Below are 20,074 nucleotides of genomic sequence, written 5' to 3'. Positions count from 1 at the left end.
CCTGAGCTCTGGGTTGTGGAGCTGTTACAGCTGTTGCTGGTGTAGTGTTTTTCAAATTTGTTTTTTGGGGGGGGTTTTTTGTTGTTTTTTTTTAATTCAAGCCCTATGCTAATTAACTACTCCAGTTGCAATGGGTTCAAGAGTTGTTTGAGATGTTGCATCAGATATGTATTGAGCAAAACAAAGGGTATTCCACCCAGTGAGTTGCTACGCCTCACTTTGAGAGAAATAGAGTTTCCCTCTATCTCTGAAGATTTGGACAGTTGTAGAAATTCAATCAACACTATCTGCAAGGTGAAATTTGGTAACAGTGATCTGAAAAGTATACTTTTTCACTTTCATTTAAATGACAGCCAACAAGTATTCCAACTACGCATGCATAATCAATAGCACACCCTGCCAGTAGATGTAATTTAACTAGCTGTTTTGGTGGTGATAGTGGGACACAATCTCTTCAACTTTATCCTGAGTGGGGTGAATTCACCAGTAGTGCAACTGAAACTGTAGTTTTGTGGTTTGCTGACTCATTTTCTTGTAACTGACACAGAGGCCCAGTAATAAGCTTGACAAAAAAACTAGAAGTAAATGAGTTTATTTTTAAAAGCTGAACATCTGAAAGAACATTTTAAGATACAAACAAAAACTGAACTAAGCTCTTATTATAACTGCTCAAATACAAGTCAGCTAATCAATATCAAACATCAACCATCAATATTCTTATGTAAGTTACATTAGGTGCATATCCACCACTGCTGGCCTGTTGCATGCCTGTGTTAGGATGTAAGTACATATTGTTCCTGTGAACAGTTCTATGTATTGTGTTGTATATATATCATAGAGTTATATATATTATACTTACGCTATACCACCCTGACACCTTGTGTTCTTAAGCATTAAGCACAGGCATTTTTAAAAAGTAGTTTTTCTACAGTAGGTCATTTTGTTTTCTTTGTTAGACTTTAAGTAGATTTATTCTGTGTCTGTGGCAAATACTGCAGTGACACTTAATAAAAGTCTGAACTGAAGTGTTGCCACATAGGCTTCTTAAGGTCACCACCTCCAACACATCTGCTCTTGAAGGAGAGGAAAGGAGAAAAAAAAACACTTCGAGCTGTTAAATGAACAATTAGCCAGGGACAAAAATAAACTTGTTCTAACCCAAAAGCATTACAGCATATTAAATGTATTAGTATCAATCTAAGTAAATGAATGAATACATAGTATAAATTCTATTTAAATTCCACAGATACCAATACATAATGGCCTATGTTGTTTCCTGAAGTAACATGTTTTATATGTAGTGCAGTCCATTTCGATTGGAACTGACATATTTCAATACAGACATTCTTTGTTTCTCTTAATACTCTTTGTCCTCTGCCCTTTAACAGTGAGGCAGTCCAGTGTCACCCACTTTACTCAGTTCTTTCAGTAGAGCATACACACACACACACTGAGCTATGTGTGTTAGTCTGCACATTAATAGAGCTGAGCTTTGGAAAATGTGTGCATGTGCATGTGTGTGTGTGTGCGTGTGCGTGTGTGTGTGAGTGTGTATGTGTGTGTGTGTGGGGGGGGGGGACTTGGAGAAGTGGAAATGAGACTTTCCGCTGGTTTTACTCCACACACTCTTTTCTATTTTCTTTTACCATCTACCAAAGCTTGGTTAAAATTTAAGGGAAAAAAAAATCAAAGAAATTAAATAATTAAATAAGTAATCAAATGAAATACCTTATGCTACCAGGGACGTAGATATGAGAAAAGCTGACTTTCCCATTATACAGAAACTAATGCATAAGCAGAAGCAATGCACTTGTGCAAGCTTTGGGGAAGTGCTGGAGAACCATTCTGTTTTTTCAAAGTCATATTTTCCTCATCCGTGGGGGCCCGCAAGGGAATAGGGACAGCTGTCGTCATCTCTTTGGGAAGAGTCCAGCTCTTGAATTGTGCAGTATATACTGGGTGAGCTCTTATCCTCCTGTGGACCAATCAAACTATACACCATGTTCACCTCCTCATAGACATGGTGACCATTCTCCACAGGCTGAGAGAGAGGGAAGGAGGGAGGGACAGACAGACAGGTAGACAGAAAGACAGACATGAGGCTGGGCTTGTGTCTAGCACCCCACTCGTGCGAGACATGACGCTGTGGTGTGTGGCTTGTTTGTGGTTTAAAGTCATTTAAAAAAAGATGCACTGGAAAATATAGGCAAGACTCAGTTGGAAGTATGACGGTCTTGAGTTTTATATGTTCAAGTAATTGCAGTACATGCCCTTAGCAGTTACATCTTTTTTCCCTCTCGTTATTCCTGTTCATTCATAGAAGGGAACAGTATTTAATTTACCAGTGTGTCCTGCCCTGGAGACGCTGAGATTTGGTCAGCTGTAGCAGACGGTCCTGAAACTGTAAAAAAAACAAACAAAAAAAACAACAGCAGCAATGATTTAATGCATTTGATTATGTGATTAATAACATTGTACAAGTAAAAACTGAAAAACGGAATTCCATTAATGCCATCACTAACATTTCAAAAGACATTCCTGAATAAAAGAAGTCATTTTGGCAAATACTGTTGTGTGATATTCATACAATTCTACAATATATATAGGTACATATATTCATAATCATATATGGTAGCAAACTTAAGTACTCACAGAGATGATTTTTATAACATGATTGACAGATATGCTTGATCTTACCTGCAGAGAGAGCCTTCGACCCTCTATGGAGACCAAGTAGGGCTAGGATGGTGAATACGATCAACACCACGAGAACTCCCCCCAAAGGGATGATGACATGGAATCCTGCACACAAAGAGTGTTATGAAACAGGTTAAACATATACAAACCAGGCTTCAGCAACACACATGCCAAAAATCACGTTTTGTTACATATTGATGGTGACACTATCTGAAAATGAACGCCAAAGCCTTTACTGAAGTTTTCTGGAGCTGATCTCTTTTCAGCTGATGATGTCTCAGTTCGACTGCTGTGGAAATGGGTTGAAGCTGATGAGGAGGAAAACGTATCTGAAAGAAAAGAACAACTTCATTTTCATCCTTGTTTTTAAAAGTCATATTTAAATTCTTTTGTTAAATAAGAGAGAAAAAGAGAGCTGTTTAGACAGGGGGACAAAATAATCTGTAAAAATATTCCATATCTTTCCATTGTGCATAATTAGTTCAGAAATATCACATTTATCAAAATTAAGCCAGTATGTCTGTATTTGTGAAATATTCAGCCTCTGATACCAAAGCAGATGAGAGGAGTAATAGTTCAAGTAACAGTTGCCTTTTGAGCACTGATCTAACACCCAGATGATGATCACTGTGCTTGCCATAATAAGGGTTTGAGACAACAGACTGAGGGCACAGCAGCCAACCACTTCTGATACAGCAAGTGAAGTCAGTTAGGGTATACGTATATATGTATAAGCAGCCTCTCTCTCTCTCTCTCTCTCTCTCTCTCTCTCTCTCTATATATATATATATATATATATGTGGTGTCGCTCTCTCTCTCTCTCTCTCTCTCTCTCTCTCTCTCTCTCTCTCTCTCTCTATATATATATATATATATATAGAGAGAGAGAGAGAGAGAGAGACAGAGGCTGCATTTCACTGCTCACTGCTCAGTGTGTATGTGAGAAATAAAGTAGTGCTTCTTAAAAAAAGAAAGAAAAGAAAAAAAGAGGCTTCACAGTCACTTGGTGGTTAGCACTGTTGCCTCAAAGCAAGAGTGCCCTAGGTTTGAATCCTGGCCGTCCCAGGTCCTTTCTGTGTGGATGTTCTCCCCATGTTTGCATGGGTTTCCTCCCACCACAAAGACATGCATGCTGGGATTAGTACTCCTGTCAGTGAGTCCCCGGGTGCCGGCTGCAGCAGATGCTCACTGCTCATAGTGTGTGTATGCTCACTGGTTCTAGGATGGGTTAAATGCAGAGGCTGCATTTCACTGCTCAGTGTGTGTGTCACAAATAAAGTAGTTCTTCTTCGTCTTAGTAATAGTGTGACAAATAAAGAGCTTCTTCTTCTCTATATACATATATATTAACAAATATACACATATATCATTTCAGAAAAAAAGAGATACTTAAAAAGATTTATTTGTTTTACATGACTGCTGCATACTGCGATGGACTGGCGACCTGTCCAAGGTGTTTCCCCGCCTTTCACCCTGTGAGTACTGGGATAATTGGGGTAAGCAGCTTAGATAATGAGTGAGTGACTGCTTCATAAGGAGAAGCCAGATTTGCTCAGTCTTGGTTCATGGTTCAAGCTCTACCTGTTGATGTGTTCTGTGTAGACCCCTCAGTGCTGCTGCTGTTTGTTGGCTCAGAGGTGCCCTGTGCATGGGGCTCTGGGTCACGGGTGGATAGGGAGGAAACTGGCTGAGCTGAAACAAATAGTCATTATCTGAAGCTGCATGTGAAGACATGTAAATGCTTTGCCTAAACTTAAACTAAGAATGACTGCATGTAAAGTATAGTCTTCCAGAGAGTTATCTTTAAAAAGAGATGAGACCAAAGGTGAGTCTCAGTGTTCTGTGAGGCATTGCATCACACTTCAGCTGTATTACACACCATTAAATATCAAGTCAGATTTTGAACATACCTTTTCTGACGGTCACTTTGACTTTTTTTAATGTGTCTCTGAACCACTTATCAAGTCCACAGTAGTAAATTCCAGAGTCTTGTATCCTGAGGTTCTTGATAGTGACAGTGAAGTAGCGTGCAGACGCGTGGTCATATATAGAGAATCTTCCTGATATTTCTACGATGTCTGCTTTCTCAGTTTTAATTAGAACATGTTTATATTTACATGGATGACGGCACAAGTATTTGGGAACGTGTTTGTATTCATCTGAATATGAACACTCGATATCCACCTGTCCGCCTTCTGTCCCAGTCACCTCAGGTATGCTGTTCACTACTGCACAGCCAAGAACTTGGAGAAGAAGTACAATAGGAGCTGTTATAAAACCTTTTAGACTAAACTTTATGATTGTGAGACTGACTGCATGAAACATTAATTACAGAAGACCACATTTTGATGGCAAATCAAACAAATTCATTACACATTATGAGCTTCATTTTGGTGGCTCTTTCTGTTTTCAGACTCACCTTGAAGAACTGTCAGAATCTCCAGGGACGTTTTCATCCTCGGGTACAGCAGGTCTCGTGAACTCATCACTAAAGCATCTCTTCTCTATGCATCAGTGAGCCGCAGGCTTCCTCCAACTGAGTTTAAAGGAAGGGCAAACAGGCAAAAAATACACTAGACTGAGGCCAGTGCATCAAGCACATGTGCCACTTCCTGGTTATGTGTTATATATTTTTTTTCTCCCTTCTTTTTCTGTAGTTAGCTGGCAGGTCACAATGAAGCTTCAGAAAAAAAACAAGTGGGTTGGTAACTGTATGTGAGCTGAATGACACAAATCATAACATGTACAGTCACCAAATATACTTCTCTATATTAGGATGCTGCCACAGGTGGATACGACTTTACTTCACATTCACAAACTTTGATTAGATGAAATAATATTTGTTTAGGGTGTTTCTCCTAAACTACTAAAATGAATCAGTGAAGCCTCTTCATTTGGAATGACTGTGTTTCATATTTACCAGTACAGGAAATACCAAACAACTCTGGTCATTTTTTTTAACTGAATGGGCTCCAGCACAGGAAGTATTTAAAACTCAGTAAGATCAAATGTTTTGGGTTTTTTTTTTTTCAAAATATTACAGCTCCAAATAATATTTTGTTTTCAGAGAAGTACAACAATTTTCATTTCATCATGTTCATCATATTCTGATATTGGGTTATTGGAGAAGACTCTACTGCCCCCTATGCACAAGGCTCAAACACTAACAAGAGACTAAAGGGAATGAACTCACCAATGTCTCAAAGAGACACAACACATATTATTAAGTGTTCTTGTCCGAGACCCCTGAAATTTTCCCTCTGTTTTGTTGTTGATATACAAAAAGGAACACAATATTCATTCTCAAAATCTATGTTGAGAGGAATTTTTTTTTTTTTGGTCTCACTTCAGTGCCTATTCATTTCTTTGATGAAGTGTGTGTACTGCAACATAAAGTATGAGCAAAAATACACATACTCAGTGCAAAGGATAAGTTTTATTAATTTTTATTTTCTTGTTACATATGGTATGTCATCAAAGTCACTGGTGAGTCCAAATCTTAGAGACCCATTAGACAGCTCATTTTTGCTCTAATCAAGCATCATCAATGTTTCTTCAAATTGTTCATGAATGCCCTCAGAGTCTGAGCAAAAGTGCTTCTGTTAGCACTGAGGTGCAAAGAAGAAGTTTATGCGTGAGGGGCCTGAAAGACTGGGCATCAAAAATAGTACAAAGATCAAACTTTTGACTCTAAAGGAATAAAAAAGAGAAGGAAGTAAACAATGGAGCAAAAAAAGGCTGTTTGAAGAGATTGGTTTAAGCTGTAGCCGTCAGACCCGGCTGTGGTTCAAACGGAAACTGTGTCATCTGCGGTAATAGCTCAAGTGTAAACGGGTCAACGGGCAGCACCATGCATTGAGCATCTATTACCGTAAATGTCCAAAGGCTTGTTTGAATAAATGACAAACATTAGTCAGTGGAAACAACACAGAAAAGGTAGAGCAGATATTTGTGCTAGATGTGTACCAGATGCTCCATCCAACTTCTCTTTTGCTCTGCCTTTTTTCTGAGTAATGCTTATCATAACGTGACAATGTATTCCCAATACGTTCATCCCAGGTTGTGGTAAAGTTGTGCAATACTCAGGTTTAGATGGTGTCATGTTTCCTACACGGCGGTGATCTCTTCATATCAACTGCTAAAAGCCCAACTGCTGTTAGGGTGCCACATATACCCACTACTAAAATGAATCCAAAAGCAGTTTTTTCACCTAGGGAAACAGGGAGAAAAGTAATCAAAGGATTCCAGTTGATGTTCTTGTAGTCGGCCTGACACATGTACAGGTTTAGGAAAAGTTATCAGTTTGTCTCAGAAAGAAATAAGTTATATTTGATTGTCTGGTGGCTTAGAAAATTCAGCTGTCTTGATATGAGTGTCATACATATGCAGAAAATCCCAATTTTAACATTTAGAGTATTTCTCCACATAAAAAGTCTTGGTAAAAAAAAAACTGATGACCATGCACTGAGTGATTGTTAATGAACTGCTTTAAGAGACTGGGAAAGGAGGACTCACCAACACTTTCACTGGAGTCTGCTGGTGTCCTTTGAGCTGTTGATGACTCATTTAGATTGAAGTGGAAATGAGTCAAGCTAAATTTATCTGGAAAAAAAGATTCTTTATTTTCCTTACTGCTTAAAAAAGATTCTTTATTTACATTATTGTTTTTTTAAAGTCCTTTAAAAATGATGTGCTATATTGATATCCTGAGTCTGATACTAAGAGCTAACACTCAAACCCCTGCCAGTCACTAAATTTGTTGTAGTGTTTAAAGTTTGAATTTGAATAAAATTTGATGGAATTTGATACCTACAGTATATATTATTCTTCCTGATTTATATTTCTATGTCTTCAGAAGAATAGATTCTTATGTACTTCTTTTGTGGGGAGAAGCCAGATTTGCTCAGTCTTGGTTCATGGTTCAAGCTCTACCTGTTGATGTGTTCTGTGTAGACCCCTCAGTGCTGCTGCTGTTTGTCGGCTCAGAGGTGCCCTGTGCATGGGGCTCTGGGTCACGGGTGGATAGGGAGAAAACTGGCTGAGCTGAAACAAATAGTCATTATCTGAAGCTGCATGTGAAGATATGTAAATGCTTTGCCTAAACTTAAACTAAGAATGACTGCATGTAAAGTACAGTCTTCCAGAGAGTTATCTTTAAAAAGAGATGAGACCAAAGGTGAGTCTCAGTGTTCTGTGAGGCACTGTATCAAACTTCAGCTGTATTACACACCATTAAATATCAAGTCAAACAGATTTTGAACATACCTTTTCTGACGGTCACATTGACTTTTTTTAATGTGTCTCTGAACCACTGATCAAGTCCACAGTAGTAAATTCCAGAGTCTTGTATCCTGAGGTTCTTGATAGTGACAGTGAAGTAGCGTGCAGACACGTGGTCATATATAGAGAATCTTCCTGATATTTCTACAATGTCTCTTTTCTCAGTTTTAACTAAAACATGTTTATTTTCACATGGATGACGGCACAAGTATTTGGGAACGTGTTTGTATTCATCTGAATATGAACACTCGATATCCACCTGTCCGCCTTCTGTCCCAGTCACCTCAGGTATGCTGTTCACTACTGCACAGCCAAGAACTTGGAGAAGAAGTACAATAGGAGCTGTTATAAAACCTTTTAGACTAAACTTTATGATTGTGAGACTGACTGCATGAAACATTAATTACAGAAGACCACATTTTGATGGCAAATCAAACAAATTCATTACACATTATGAGCTTCATTTTGGTGGCTCTTTCTGTTTTCAGACTCACCTTGAAAAACTGTCAGAATCTCCAGGGACGTTTTCATCCTCGGGTACAGCAGGTCTCGTGAACTCATCACTAAAGCATCTCTTCTCTATGTATCACTACTGCAGTGTGCTGCAGGCTTCCTCCAACTGAGTTTAAAGGAAGGGCAAACAGGCAAAAAATACACCAGACTGAGGCCAGTGCATAAAGCACTTCCTGGTTAAGTGTTATATATTTTTTCTCCCTTCTTTTTCTATAGTTAGCTGGCACACTCCAGTGGACACTGCACAAGGCTGGTCTGCATGGACACCGACCAAGGAAGACTCCACTTCTCCAGTACAGGCATACAAAGGCTCACCTAGCCTTTGCAAAATCTCACCTGGACAAAAAAGAAAGCTTTTGGTCATCTGACCACAAAATTAACGACCAAAAGCTTTCTTCTTTTCTGTCTTGCAGTGGAGTCCTCCCTGGTCTTGAAGTGGACTCCCCCTCGGTTGGCGTCCATGGAGACCAGCTTTGTGCAGTGTCTGCTGGAGTGTCTGCCTTGAGATGTTGGTACCAGAATTGCTGTGGCTTTCCGCCGTCTTGTGAGCAGCCACAATGTGCAACTGGAGGTCCTCACTAAGCTCTTTGGTTTTAGCCATGACTTACCCTTGACTAGTAACTGACTAGACAAGTTTTGCTCGAGCTGTTCTCAATTTACAGTTGATTAGAATGCTCTAGAACATGGCAGAAATTACCAGGACCATTTGGAATGGTATAGAATCTTCCATTTTCTCACAAATTTGCGACAATTCCAAATGGTATGAATAATTTTGGACATGTCATTTTTAGTTAAAATTAAAAAAAAAAAAAAAAAAAGACTCACCTTGAAAGAACAATAAAATCCAGAAAGACGTCATGTTCACAAATACACTCAACAACAAAAAGCCACTTCTCTTTGGCAAGTGCCTCTGGAATAAAAAAAAGTTCAACTTCAAACATTGCTGTCCAATCTTAATGCTGTATTATTATACAATTAAGTTAGTAAAAAATACTAATTTTACCTTAGCCCTTAGAGGCTTTAGTGTCCTCTATAAACCTACCAACATCTTGCCATTGTTCAGCATTAGACAAAAACAACATCCACTTCCTTGACAGACATGCTGATCAACACAAGCATGAGTTTTTGCAGTTTCTCACACCTCTCCTCATGGTCTTACACTTGCACAGTTTTAACACACACACAGACAAGGCATCATACAAAAAACATGACTGAATAATAAAATAAATAAATTAAAAAACATTTACAGACATAGCATTAAGTATCAACACAAACTTAGAAACCATATTTAAGCTCTGCTGCCCCCTACATACAAGATACGAACAGCATGAGTAAGGCACTGCAAATACTACTAACGGAGGACAATAACTTTCCAAAAAATATATTGTTTATTATAATACCACAATATGTTAAATATATTTTATTTGAATCAGGCTTTGAGTTCAGATTGGGTATTCCTGGATTCCAAATCAGTCTCTGACCAGCTTCTCCATTATTAAGATGCTGCTATGGAAACCATAGTAACTTTCATATCACATGCAATACTAAGGTTGAGCTGGTATTTTCATATCAACTGTAAATTGTGCCTATTGGTCATATTTGATAGAACACCGGTTTAGATAAAAATACATTTATGTAGTCACTTACTACACAAACTGAGAAATGCACCTGAATCATTATCAGTGCACTGATGTCAGAATGGCGCCATGTGCTAAGCGTAGTACGTAAGTTAACACTGGTAGTTGAACATGTTTTGTTTAAGTGTGTCATGCAAGTGTCAAAATTTCAGTTTGATTCAGTCATGACAGACCCTAAGCATTCGTACATAACTCATTGGATATTTCCTATTTTTTAAGTATTTAATAAAATGACATCCTTAGTGTCTTTCAGGACTTCATAGATGAATGAGGTCCAAGGTAAGAGTTGTAACTATGACCACTGCTATATTTGTGAAAGAATGGGGGAGTTCAGATCTTCTCTCTAGAAAAGCAGTATAGAGATTCAAGATGTCTTGTCATTTGTGAGCAGGTGTAGCCCACCAAGAGCAAAGCAGTTAACTCTTGCTGTTATCATATTACAAAGAGACCAGTATTAACACATTAACACAACAGGCAGCAATGCATTCACAAAGGAAACTGAGAAGGCTGTGAATTCATCAGCAAGCTGTCTGAAGTACTCAATTCAAAATGCCATTTCCTAAATGATGAGAAACATTAGCGCAAGGAGTTGATTATTTTTCGCAAACTGCGCACTTATTACCCATATGTGGGATTTCAGATCTAATGCTGATCCACTGTTAGACAATAATACATTAGATTTGTGTGCATATGACCACATATTGAACAAGGGTGGTGTGTTTTGCATGACCTATATTTCTCTGTATGTAGAGTGTATTTCTGTAGATCTGTGTTCTGTGTATGTGTGTATGTGTATTTCACTGTACATTTATACTCTGTACATGTGTGTATATTTATTTATTTGCAGGTGTATATTTATGAATATTTCTGTGGATGGATATTTCTACAATTTCTACGTATTCCTTTCCTTGGAAGAAAAAAAACTGAAGAAAAAGCTAGAGTGATGTGTTAGAACAGTGTGTTTACTGTGTCCTCTTGTTGAGTACAACATTACATTTTTTTACAGATGGTCATATCCAAGGAGCAAATTAAAACATAAGCCGATGGCAGCTAAAAGTTGTAACAGGTCACAGTGTATGGACAGGAATTTCCTCCATCTCTCAACTTACTCAACCTCAAAACTGTAAAAGAATCATTCAGAGATATTCATTGATGAATAAGTAGTAAGGAGGCAGAAATAAACAGATTTACATAAAGGCTAATAAAGAAAACAGGCCCCAAAACACATAGCATCAGTGTCAACTTTAACAGGACACATTAGCACACTCATACGCATAAGAATTTTGACAAAGTTGATTCTCAAACAAGAAAATCTGGATAAATATTTTTTTAAATGTCCTCCAAACTGAATCCCTTTTTGTTTGCTTTATACTGAATGCATAGTAATGGACAACATGTTTTAAAAAGAGAATTAAGTCACTGAAAATGGAATATACGTGCTAAAATAGGCATTCCAGTATTCCATTACAAACAGAATATTAAGAGCTAAGTGAGCATCACTAATCATGTTTGAGAACAGAGATAGGGTTTGATTTGATATAGTGAAACATATTTGTGAAACACATTGTGTCAAAAATCAAACTTTTCCACATGCAGAGTGGTCAGTCTATAATTCAACAATTATTATCTTCATGACACCCACAATACAACCATAAGACAACAAAAAACACATACAGTGCATATGTACCTTATTCTAAACCATCATCTTCCTCTTTAAAGACATTACTCTGCTAGCTATACAGGTTCTCATAATTATTTTGACCACTCAAATTACTGACACAGGTTGCATCAGTTAGAGACAATTCATGAGTACTTCTAAAACAGTTCCAAAGGAATTAAGAAAGTCATACCACATTTAAAAGCAACCAAATGCACTCTTTAAAAGTGAACAGATCACACAATCAGAATCTATAACATCTTCTTGTGCTCTTTCTGTGGCTTTGACAAACTATATCTCAAAACATTAAAACATCGTGAAAGCTGGTACCATTCCACATTAAAGTGGATGTTCAGCCTTTCTGACATATGGGCTCATTAAAAATGTTTAGCTAGGACTTTGTCAGTAGCCGTTTCTCAATATTGAGAACGTCAAGTACAGACTCGCGCTCTTGGAAGTTGGGACTTGCTACGTTCAGGTCAGGAGTCCAGACTATGTGTGAAATGCATTCTGGGAAACTTGACCACCGAAGTCTACAAAAGTCACCTCCTGATTAAAGCCACAAATCCAGGATACATCCAGGACACATATTTGATCTGTACTTGGCTAGATGCGAACTTTGAATTGGAACAGTGAGCCGTGATTGATGACATTTCACAAGCCCATGAGAACACAAGTACAGAGAAGAACGCGTATTAAAAAACGGCTAGTACCTGGCTCAGATGATACTTCAGTTAATCAATTGATTTGTAAATGTCAGAGGGGATAATCTGGTTGATAGTGTTCTGTTTTATCTACACAGGAGGCTGGATGGAGCAGCATCTTCTACTACTGATCTTTAAGACACAACGTCACACTATTTTTGCTTGGCCAGCCTGTGAAACTTGCACACTCATATTCTTTTGGATTTCAAAATGTCAATAACAAGACAAGAAACTTTTAAATCTTGGTCTTTGGTCATCTCTGTGATATATTTAGTACAAATTCACATTTAATTACACAGTTTTTTTTCTCCTTAAAGTGAGCCAATAGATCAACAAGAACAAACCTCTCCACAGATTAGACTGCGAAGTAACAACAGGTGATAATAATTAATAATCAGGGGGCCACAACTTCTAGACTAATTCGGTTTTAAAATCTGCTGTGTTAATATCCCCATGTTTATATTAAATTAATAAATCTAGAATTCCAGTTCACTGAGTTTTCACTTCTTTACTATCTAGGGCATCAGTTTGCTCGGTTGCATAAAGAACAACCTGTCTCTCAAGTTACCATGGTAAAATTCATTCGCAGGGTATTAAACAGAGTTAAAGAGGAGAACTGTATAATTAAACAAGAGCTTTTGCACTAAAACAAATCTGCCCACTCACCTCTGTTCATCTCCAAAGCTTTATGTGTGTTCAGTATGAAAAAAACAGAGATTAGATGTGCCATATGTAACTGGGAATCAGATGTAAATTGCACACTTGGGTGGACTTTAATGTCCTAAGCTGTTTCAAAAACGAACTCCATCACACTACATTAATCTCTTTGTCATTCCACTGAAACAAGAAAAGAATCATTCTAAAATCAGGTTAATTAAGGAAGAGGGTAAAAATAACCTCATTTGAGTAGAGGTGTATACACTGAAGTGCTGAGAGGCTTACAAGCCAGGTTTTTCCACAATTCAGACCCTTGAAGAAAAAGTGAAAATTCTTTGGTATGACTATGAGATATATAAAACTTGATCTGAAATGACTAATTAAAGTGTTTGAGATTTAACATTACAGCAAAATGATAAAATCATAACTGCTGGTTGTTACATAGAGTTAGTCAAACACTGGTTCATGAATTTGCATTCATACATGCATATCAGGAACAACCTCACAATATCTGAGATTTTGTCTCAACACATCCTAATGTCTGTATCATCAGAAAAAATCTGACAGAGCAGCCTCCAAAAAGGTTTAAATAAATCCACTCTCCAAATCCATAAATCTCTTTCCAAATCTGTACTGTTATAGCTGAGTGAGAGATGACATCATAGATGAAAATATAAAACCATTCATTTCTTTTTAAGGCACTGGACCCATCATATTGCTGTTTGTTGTTTTAACTCTTCGGTTGCATCTAGTTTCTTCAGTTCTTGTGATCCCCATCCGACGGTTATCGCAGAAGCTTTGGAACTTCAACCTATGTGCAGTACAGAAAGAAACTGGGTTTCTCAGCTATGAATGTGGTGTTTTAACTCTGAAAGTTCTAAAAAGACATTTCAGAATTTTCACAAACTTAAGACATTACAAGGAACTTTGTTTATATTACAGAGGGGTTATTCCAGAAAGCGGGTTTAGTGAAAACTCAGAGTTAGTTAAGTCAGAGTAAATAGTAAACCTCCTAATAGAAGAGCCCTATGGCTTCATTCTCCTGGCACAACAAAGCCATGTGGCTCTTCATTAGGAGGTTTACTACTTGTTCTGAGTTAACTAACTCAGAGTTTTCACTAAACCCGCTTTCTGGAATTCCCCCCAGATGAACTGATAATCATGAAGAATTAAAAAGCACAAATCACTGGGACAAAACTTGCCTGAGAAAAGATAACTGCTTGAAACTGTCCTCAAGACAAGATGTATATCATGTTCTAAATATAAGTATATGGGTTGGTCTTACGAAAAAGAGTAAAGGGGTTACCTTTTTAAGAGTTTTCAAGTTATTGCCCCTAATGGACGCCAGCAGCTGGTCTCTAGAACTCCTCTCTCCACCACGCCCCGCTGTACGGTCATCTTGTTTTCTCTGAGAGACAGGCATGAGAGACTTTCGCAGTGAGAGCACATCTAGTGCAGGAGCAACGGGAGGTGGGGGTGGGGGAGCGCCTGGACTTAATTTGCCCAGTCTTTCTTTCTTATCTATCACCTTTGAAGCAGAGCCTGCTGAGGACTTTTCAAATGAAGATGCCTTTTGGCTAATACTTGACTGGGTTCCTCTTGCTTTGGGGAATCTACTTGCTGGAGTGTCTTTTTTGTCCATGTGACTGGCCTGCTGGGTTGGTTTCTGCTTAGAAGGTTTTGCTAGATTCTTCTTGTCTTCATTAGATGGTTGGCTAGGCTGGGCTGGCTGAGTTTGCTGCTGAGCTTGTCTCTGCTCCTGCAGGCGTCGCTGCCTCTGTCGGTCCATGTTCCGACTCAGAATGTTGGTCATGGTCATCCTTGGTCCAGCTAACTCGAAATGGTAGCCCAGCTTCAACAGCGAGGTGTTGTCCCTCAGAACTTTGGCCATCTCCATCTCAGTTTTGCCCCCACAAATGTGGCGCTGGTTGTGAAAGCGAAGTTCAGTTAGAGTAGCATTGCGCTCTAAGGAGTTGATTATTGCAATGATACCCTTGCCCGTCAGATGGTTGGAGTCTAAATTGATTCCTGTGAGTGACGTGTTGTTTCTTAAAGTGCTAGCGATGGCAAAGGCCACATGATCATCGGCTCGTGTATTGGCAAGGGCAAAAGTCTTGACATGAGTATTGGCACGTAGGCCTTCAGCAATTTGGATGAGAGTGTCAGTTTTGATGGCATCAGAATTATTGACATTAACCTCTGTCAGGTCAGGATCATCATTACGGACTTGCTCTAAGAGGTCATCAAACATACTAGAACCTGTGTCGCTGTCCAAATCCTCATCTTCGTCATCATAATCATCTTCTTCTTCATCTTCTTCCTCCTCATCATCAGATTGGACAGACTCGTCATCCCTGGGATCCAAGTCTTCCATGATCTCACTCTTGGATTTGGTAAGTCTGCTGGGGGTCTTCTCAGCACTCCTGACATTATTCTTGTCTTTTTCCTTCTCTGTTCCAGTTAACTCTTTCTGAGAGGGGGTCTTTCCACCTTCAGAGTTCTTTGACCCTTGACCAGACACATTCAAATCTTCCTTCTTGTTATTCCTGGAACGACTTTGTGGCTCTTCCACTTGTTTGTCCTTTATCAAGCTCTTCCTCTCTTCAACTTTGCCACGCTCAATTTGGCTCTTATACTCTTCAAGTTTAGAGACCAAGGATTTTGTTGTGCTCTCTGCCATTTTCTTTGAAGAATCTTTTCTGTCTTTGTCCTTACTGAACTCTTTCTCTGTCTGTCCCTGCAACTTTGATATCAGTCCCTTTGTTCTTGAGTCTTCCCTCTTTTCTTCCCTTCTTTCTGTTTCTCTCTTATCCTCCTTTTTTTCTTGTAACTTGGAGATGAGCTCTGATGTCTTGCTGCCACCTATCTCCTTTTTGGGCCTTTCTTCTTGCTCTTCCTTCTGTTTCACCATGTCTCTCTCAAGGTTTTCTTCCCCATCTTCATCATGCTCCCTCTCATCCCCCCTACTCTTTGATCTTTTAAACCTGTCAGAAAAGCTTCTCTGGTCATTGTCTTTTTTAAGCTCTCCCTCCTTGCTGTCTTTGTCATCTGGTTTGTCTTCTTTCATCTGAGACAGACTTTCATCCTTTTCGATCTCTTCATCCTGGTCACTCTTGTCTGGGTTCTCGCAACTGTTTGACCGAGAGAAACTCTTGTCTCGACTGCGACCCATTCTCCTGAGGCGACCCTGCCTCTTACCATCACCTTTAGATTCCCCCTGCAGCACAAAAACAGAACAAACACTTCATGGGAAACTATTGTGAAAATACTATAGCTAGTTATCCAAGTCAGTGGGGTTTTTTTAAATGTAAAACCTATCTGAGTTTTTTAAAAAAGCACATCCTAATCCCTTCTTTATATGCTGCTGTCTTTTGTGTATTCCACTGCTGTAACACCAGGGAATTTTTTGTTCAGCTTCTGTATAAACTACCTTATTAAGCTTTGGAAATTTAATATTCCACATACTTGTTCAGAATTTCACATCATCCAGAAAAGAACCGAGTCTTAGTTTATCTTACATTCTGAAATCACCAGTTATTTTATCTGGGGTTTAGCTTTCACACAAGCACTGATTGCCCCAGGAGATCACAACATTCATGACATATTTCTCAACATTTGTTGAGTTTCTTTCATCCATTTTAATGACATCACAAAAACATACACTGTATTCAATTACTTTGTGACTAGTGCTGAATATTTGAGATGAACATTATCAATATTCATACCATGACCAAAAGAGCATGTGTGTATTAAATATATAAAAGCTACACAAGTAACATCTACCACAGGTTACATTTAGTTTGAGTTAGACATAGCAAGCCATTTTTAGCATCCATTAGACTGGAATGAGTGTGCTGCACTGATTTGTGAGCCATTGTTTGAAGAGCTCCCAGATCTAGCAGACGTGCCCTTAAAAGGTAATGAAAAAGAGAGCAGCAAGGCAAGGAATTTATTCAGGCTGGTTTCTAGAACCTCTGCCACAGCTCTCATAATTTCAAAAACAGATGCCGACCCATCTTACCACAACTACATTTTTTAAGTAATACTCCCCCATTTGATAACCATTGGATGCAAAATGACTTCTCTTTTCAGTGTCTGTTTCACCAATAGGTTATTTATAGATATGGTTGAAGCCCTAGTTGGATCTTCTAAGGAGTGTTTTTTTTTTTCAAGCCTAAAGCACAGACCTCAAACTGATTTTTCTTTTGTTTCGTCCAATCATCTATTTAATGAACTGAGTAAAGACAGAATGCATGTTATATCAGCCTCTGGTTAAAAAAAATAACAGTAAAAATCATCCAGATTCCTACTCAAATTTTGGGACCCCCACCTATAAAGAAATAACCCAGTCTTTTTGCATACCTCACCTACATGCACATTCGTGTTATGTGAGCAAAACTACCTCTGCTTCCAAAGAAGCTCAAACATTTTTGTTACATTTATTATCCTTGTATGTTAGTGATAGACATTGTTTACAGTGATCATGGCACCTTAGCTTTGCTAAACTGGGCTCCTCGATGGTATGCCACTAATAAGAATGTTTATTAGAAAGGCTTTGTTGCCTAGCAATGAAAAGAGTGATGAGGCCCCAGTGTGTGGCTGACATTTTGTCTGTTTGAGGAATGATTTCCATGTCCTCGCACTGCTGGAGACTTTTCAAATAAACAACAAGGCGTCTCATTGGAGATTCCACACAGCCAATCGGTTCAGCACAGATCATATTACCAAGCTTTTTTTTTTGTTCTGTTTTTTAACCACCTGTTTATACTTGCACTCATCAGGTTGCTTGTGCAAACTTAAGATGAATGTAAACTCATTCTGATCACCACGTACTGTAAGTGTACAAACTGTCTCTTTTGGTTTATTCACTTGCCTCAGTGGGCTCAACTGTTACTTGGTTGGAACATTTCGCCCTTTTCACCGTTGTCTTAGGCCTCTCTCATGAGAACTGCAATGTAAATAGTTTACTGTAAACTTGCTGACAACCACTAGGCTCTTAAACAGGGTGATTCAAACTTGGTAACACATGGTATTTTCATTTAAACTGGACAACTGTAGAGCTTTTTAAAAGTTTCTTGTTCCAATACATGTAGATTCATTTGAGGACCACATTTTCTGTTTGACCAGTGTGATGTTTCAGAGGAGTGCCTCATTGAAGGGAATAGTTTTTAGACGCTTTGACAAAGGCACCACTTCAAACCATCCTAGTGTTTGCTGCTAGTCTAAATTCTTATCTCAAAACCACCTCTACCCAGTGGTAATGACCATGTGGAAAAATAATCAAGTGTAATTTACCTCTAATGCTGTGGGAGCATGCTATTGCGAAGTGCAAAACTATGTTTAAACTGCATTTTGACTAATTTTAGACCTTGTCTACAACGAACAGCACCACTGAGGTGCTTCTGTTGCCTTGTGACTGAGTAATGTAAAGATTTCCCTTTAAGTATTAATTAACTATTCAAGACAGATTTTTCAATTCACCATGAACAATGGAAGCCCCTCACAGTTTTGTACATTTAAAAAAATAAAATCCAAGCAGTGTGACTGAATGCTCCTCAAATATACTATCTGAGAGCTGCAGTTAAAGGGACACACTTAGATAGAGTGGACATCGTGTTGACTCCTGGAATCCCTATAGTATGCTAAGTATTTAGTACTGATAAAGTGGTTAAGTATCTGGGACACGTATTTGGCTGTCGTGGGCGGGGGTACGAACTTGTTCCCTGTTTTCCTAGCAGTCCTGTTTGCAGTCCCATTTATTAAGCACCACTTGCCAACGGTCCGAAGCACTGATGAAGGGAGGGATCTGCACTTTCCTTTGCAAGCATAACCTTAAACTACCGTGCAGAAGTGTACGCTCGGGTATCTTTGTATAACCATTTTATCTCCATTTGTGATGTGCATATGTCGTTACATTTGATTGTTACCGTTCTGTAAAACTTGGTGAATTCTTCTTCTAAACCCAAAGGGCCCTTTTAAATTACACTTGATGCGCGGGAAATTATGTGTAGTCAAGGTTCATAACAGTTTTAAAAAATGCACAACGAGACAACGCAAATTTAACTGATAAACAGTTATTAAGTGACGGTTTGCGCAATTTACTACCTCAGACGAAAGTTCCCTCCGAATGAGTTTCTTCGTCTCCCGTTCACAGTAGTCAAGCAGAGCTTCTCTATTATATCCCCTTGACGGCACTTTCTCAGTCTGGTTCCTCTGTCGGAGACCCACGGGTATGTTGGGGTCTGGGTCTATAACAGTAAGCTCCTTTTCAAGTTCCTCGACCTCCTCTGGCGACAGAGTATCTAATAGGTTGTCAATATCTGAATCTTCGCCCGACATTATTCCACAATATCTTGGACAGATCTAGGTACTGTTCTCATCTAAAGTTGATTGTCAAGAAAATGACACAAACCGGAATGGACAAAATGTCCATAAACGATAAAAAAAAAAAAAAAAAAGTCTATATGCTCCCAAGTCCCTACTTCCAACTGCTGATTCGAACAACTGACAGCTGAGTCTTGGTCACGTCTGTTGAAACCGATCTTAACGGTGCGCGTGCTCTAGCCTATCATAAACTCCAATCCCTGTGCCAAGCCATTCCGTAAAACCCATCGATGCCCAAATGTAAATCGTCCCTAGGGAATGTGAAAGCAATATAATTAAGTTCAATAAGAAAGGCGGGATGTAAGATATGGCGAGCACATTTGTCGCATCCCAGATTTTTGGGCTATCTCACTTAAAGGCATGCCTCCAATCATAACCTAACTGTAGTGGAGTGCGAGAGATGTATTTCCGTGGTGACATCTAGTGGCGAATCGCATCCATCTGGAGAAACGGAATACTTGCATAAAAGTACAGTACTGGCTGATGGGAAAAAGGCGTAAAGTCCAAAGTGACAGCTTCATTCTTTTGAGAGGGGTCTAGTGTAA

At 38.8% G+C, this 20,074-nt stretch overlaps 1 protein-coding gene across 1 annotated transcript; it reads right to left on the bottom strand.

The window, feature by feature from the left end:
* Positions 1 to 13,929: 13,929 nt before the first annotated feature.
* On the bottom strand, positions 13,930 to 19,484 carry lmod1a (leiomodin 1a (smooth muscle)). The gene is made up of 3 exons (XM_030785203.1): positions 19,251 to 19,484; positions 14,452 to 16,362; positions 13,930 to 13,956 (listed from the first exon to the last, which is right to left on the bottom strand). Exons 1-3 carry the CDS (start codon positions 19,482 to 19,484, stop codon positions 13,930 to 13,932), a joined length of 2,172 nt encoding a protein of 723 aa, XP_030641063.1.
* Between the last annotated feature and the right edge of the window lie 590 nt (positions 19,485 to 20,074).

Source organism: Chanos chanos, chromosome 9 (genome assembly GCF_902362185.1).
Source record: "Chanos chanos chromosome 9, fChaCha1.1, whole genome shotgun sequence".
Taxonomy (NCBI): domain Eukaryota; kingdom Metazoa; phylum Chordata; class Actinopteri; order Gonorynchiformes; family Chanidae; genus Chanos; species Chanos chanos.
Note: the sequence above shows the minus strand (reverse complement) of the source record. Positions and strands in the feature narration are given on the sequence as shown.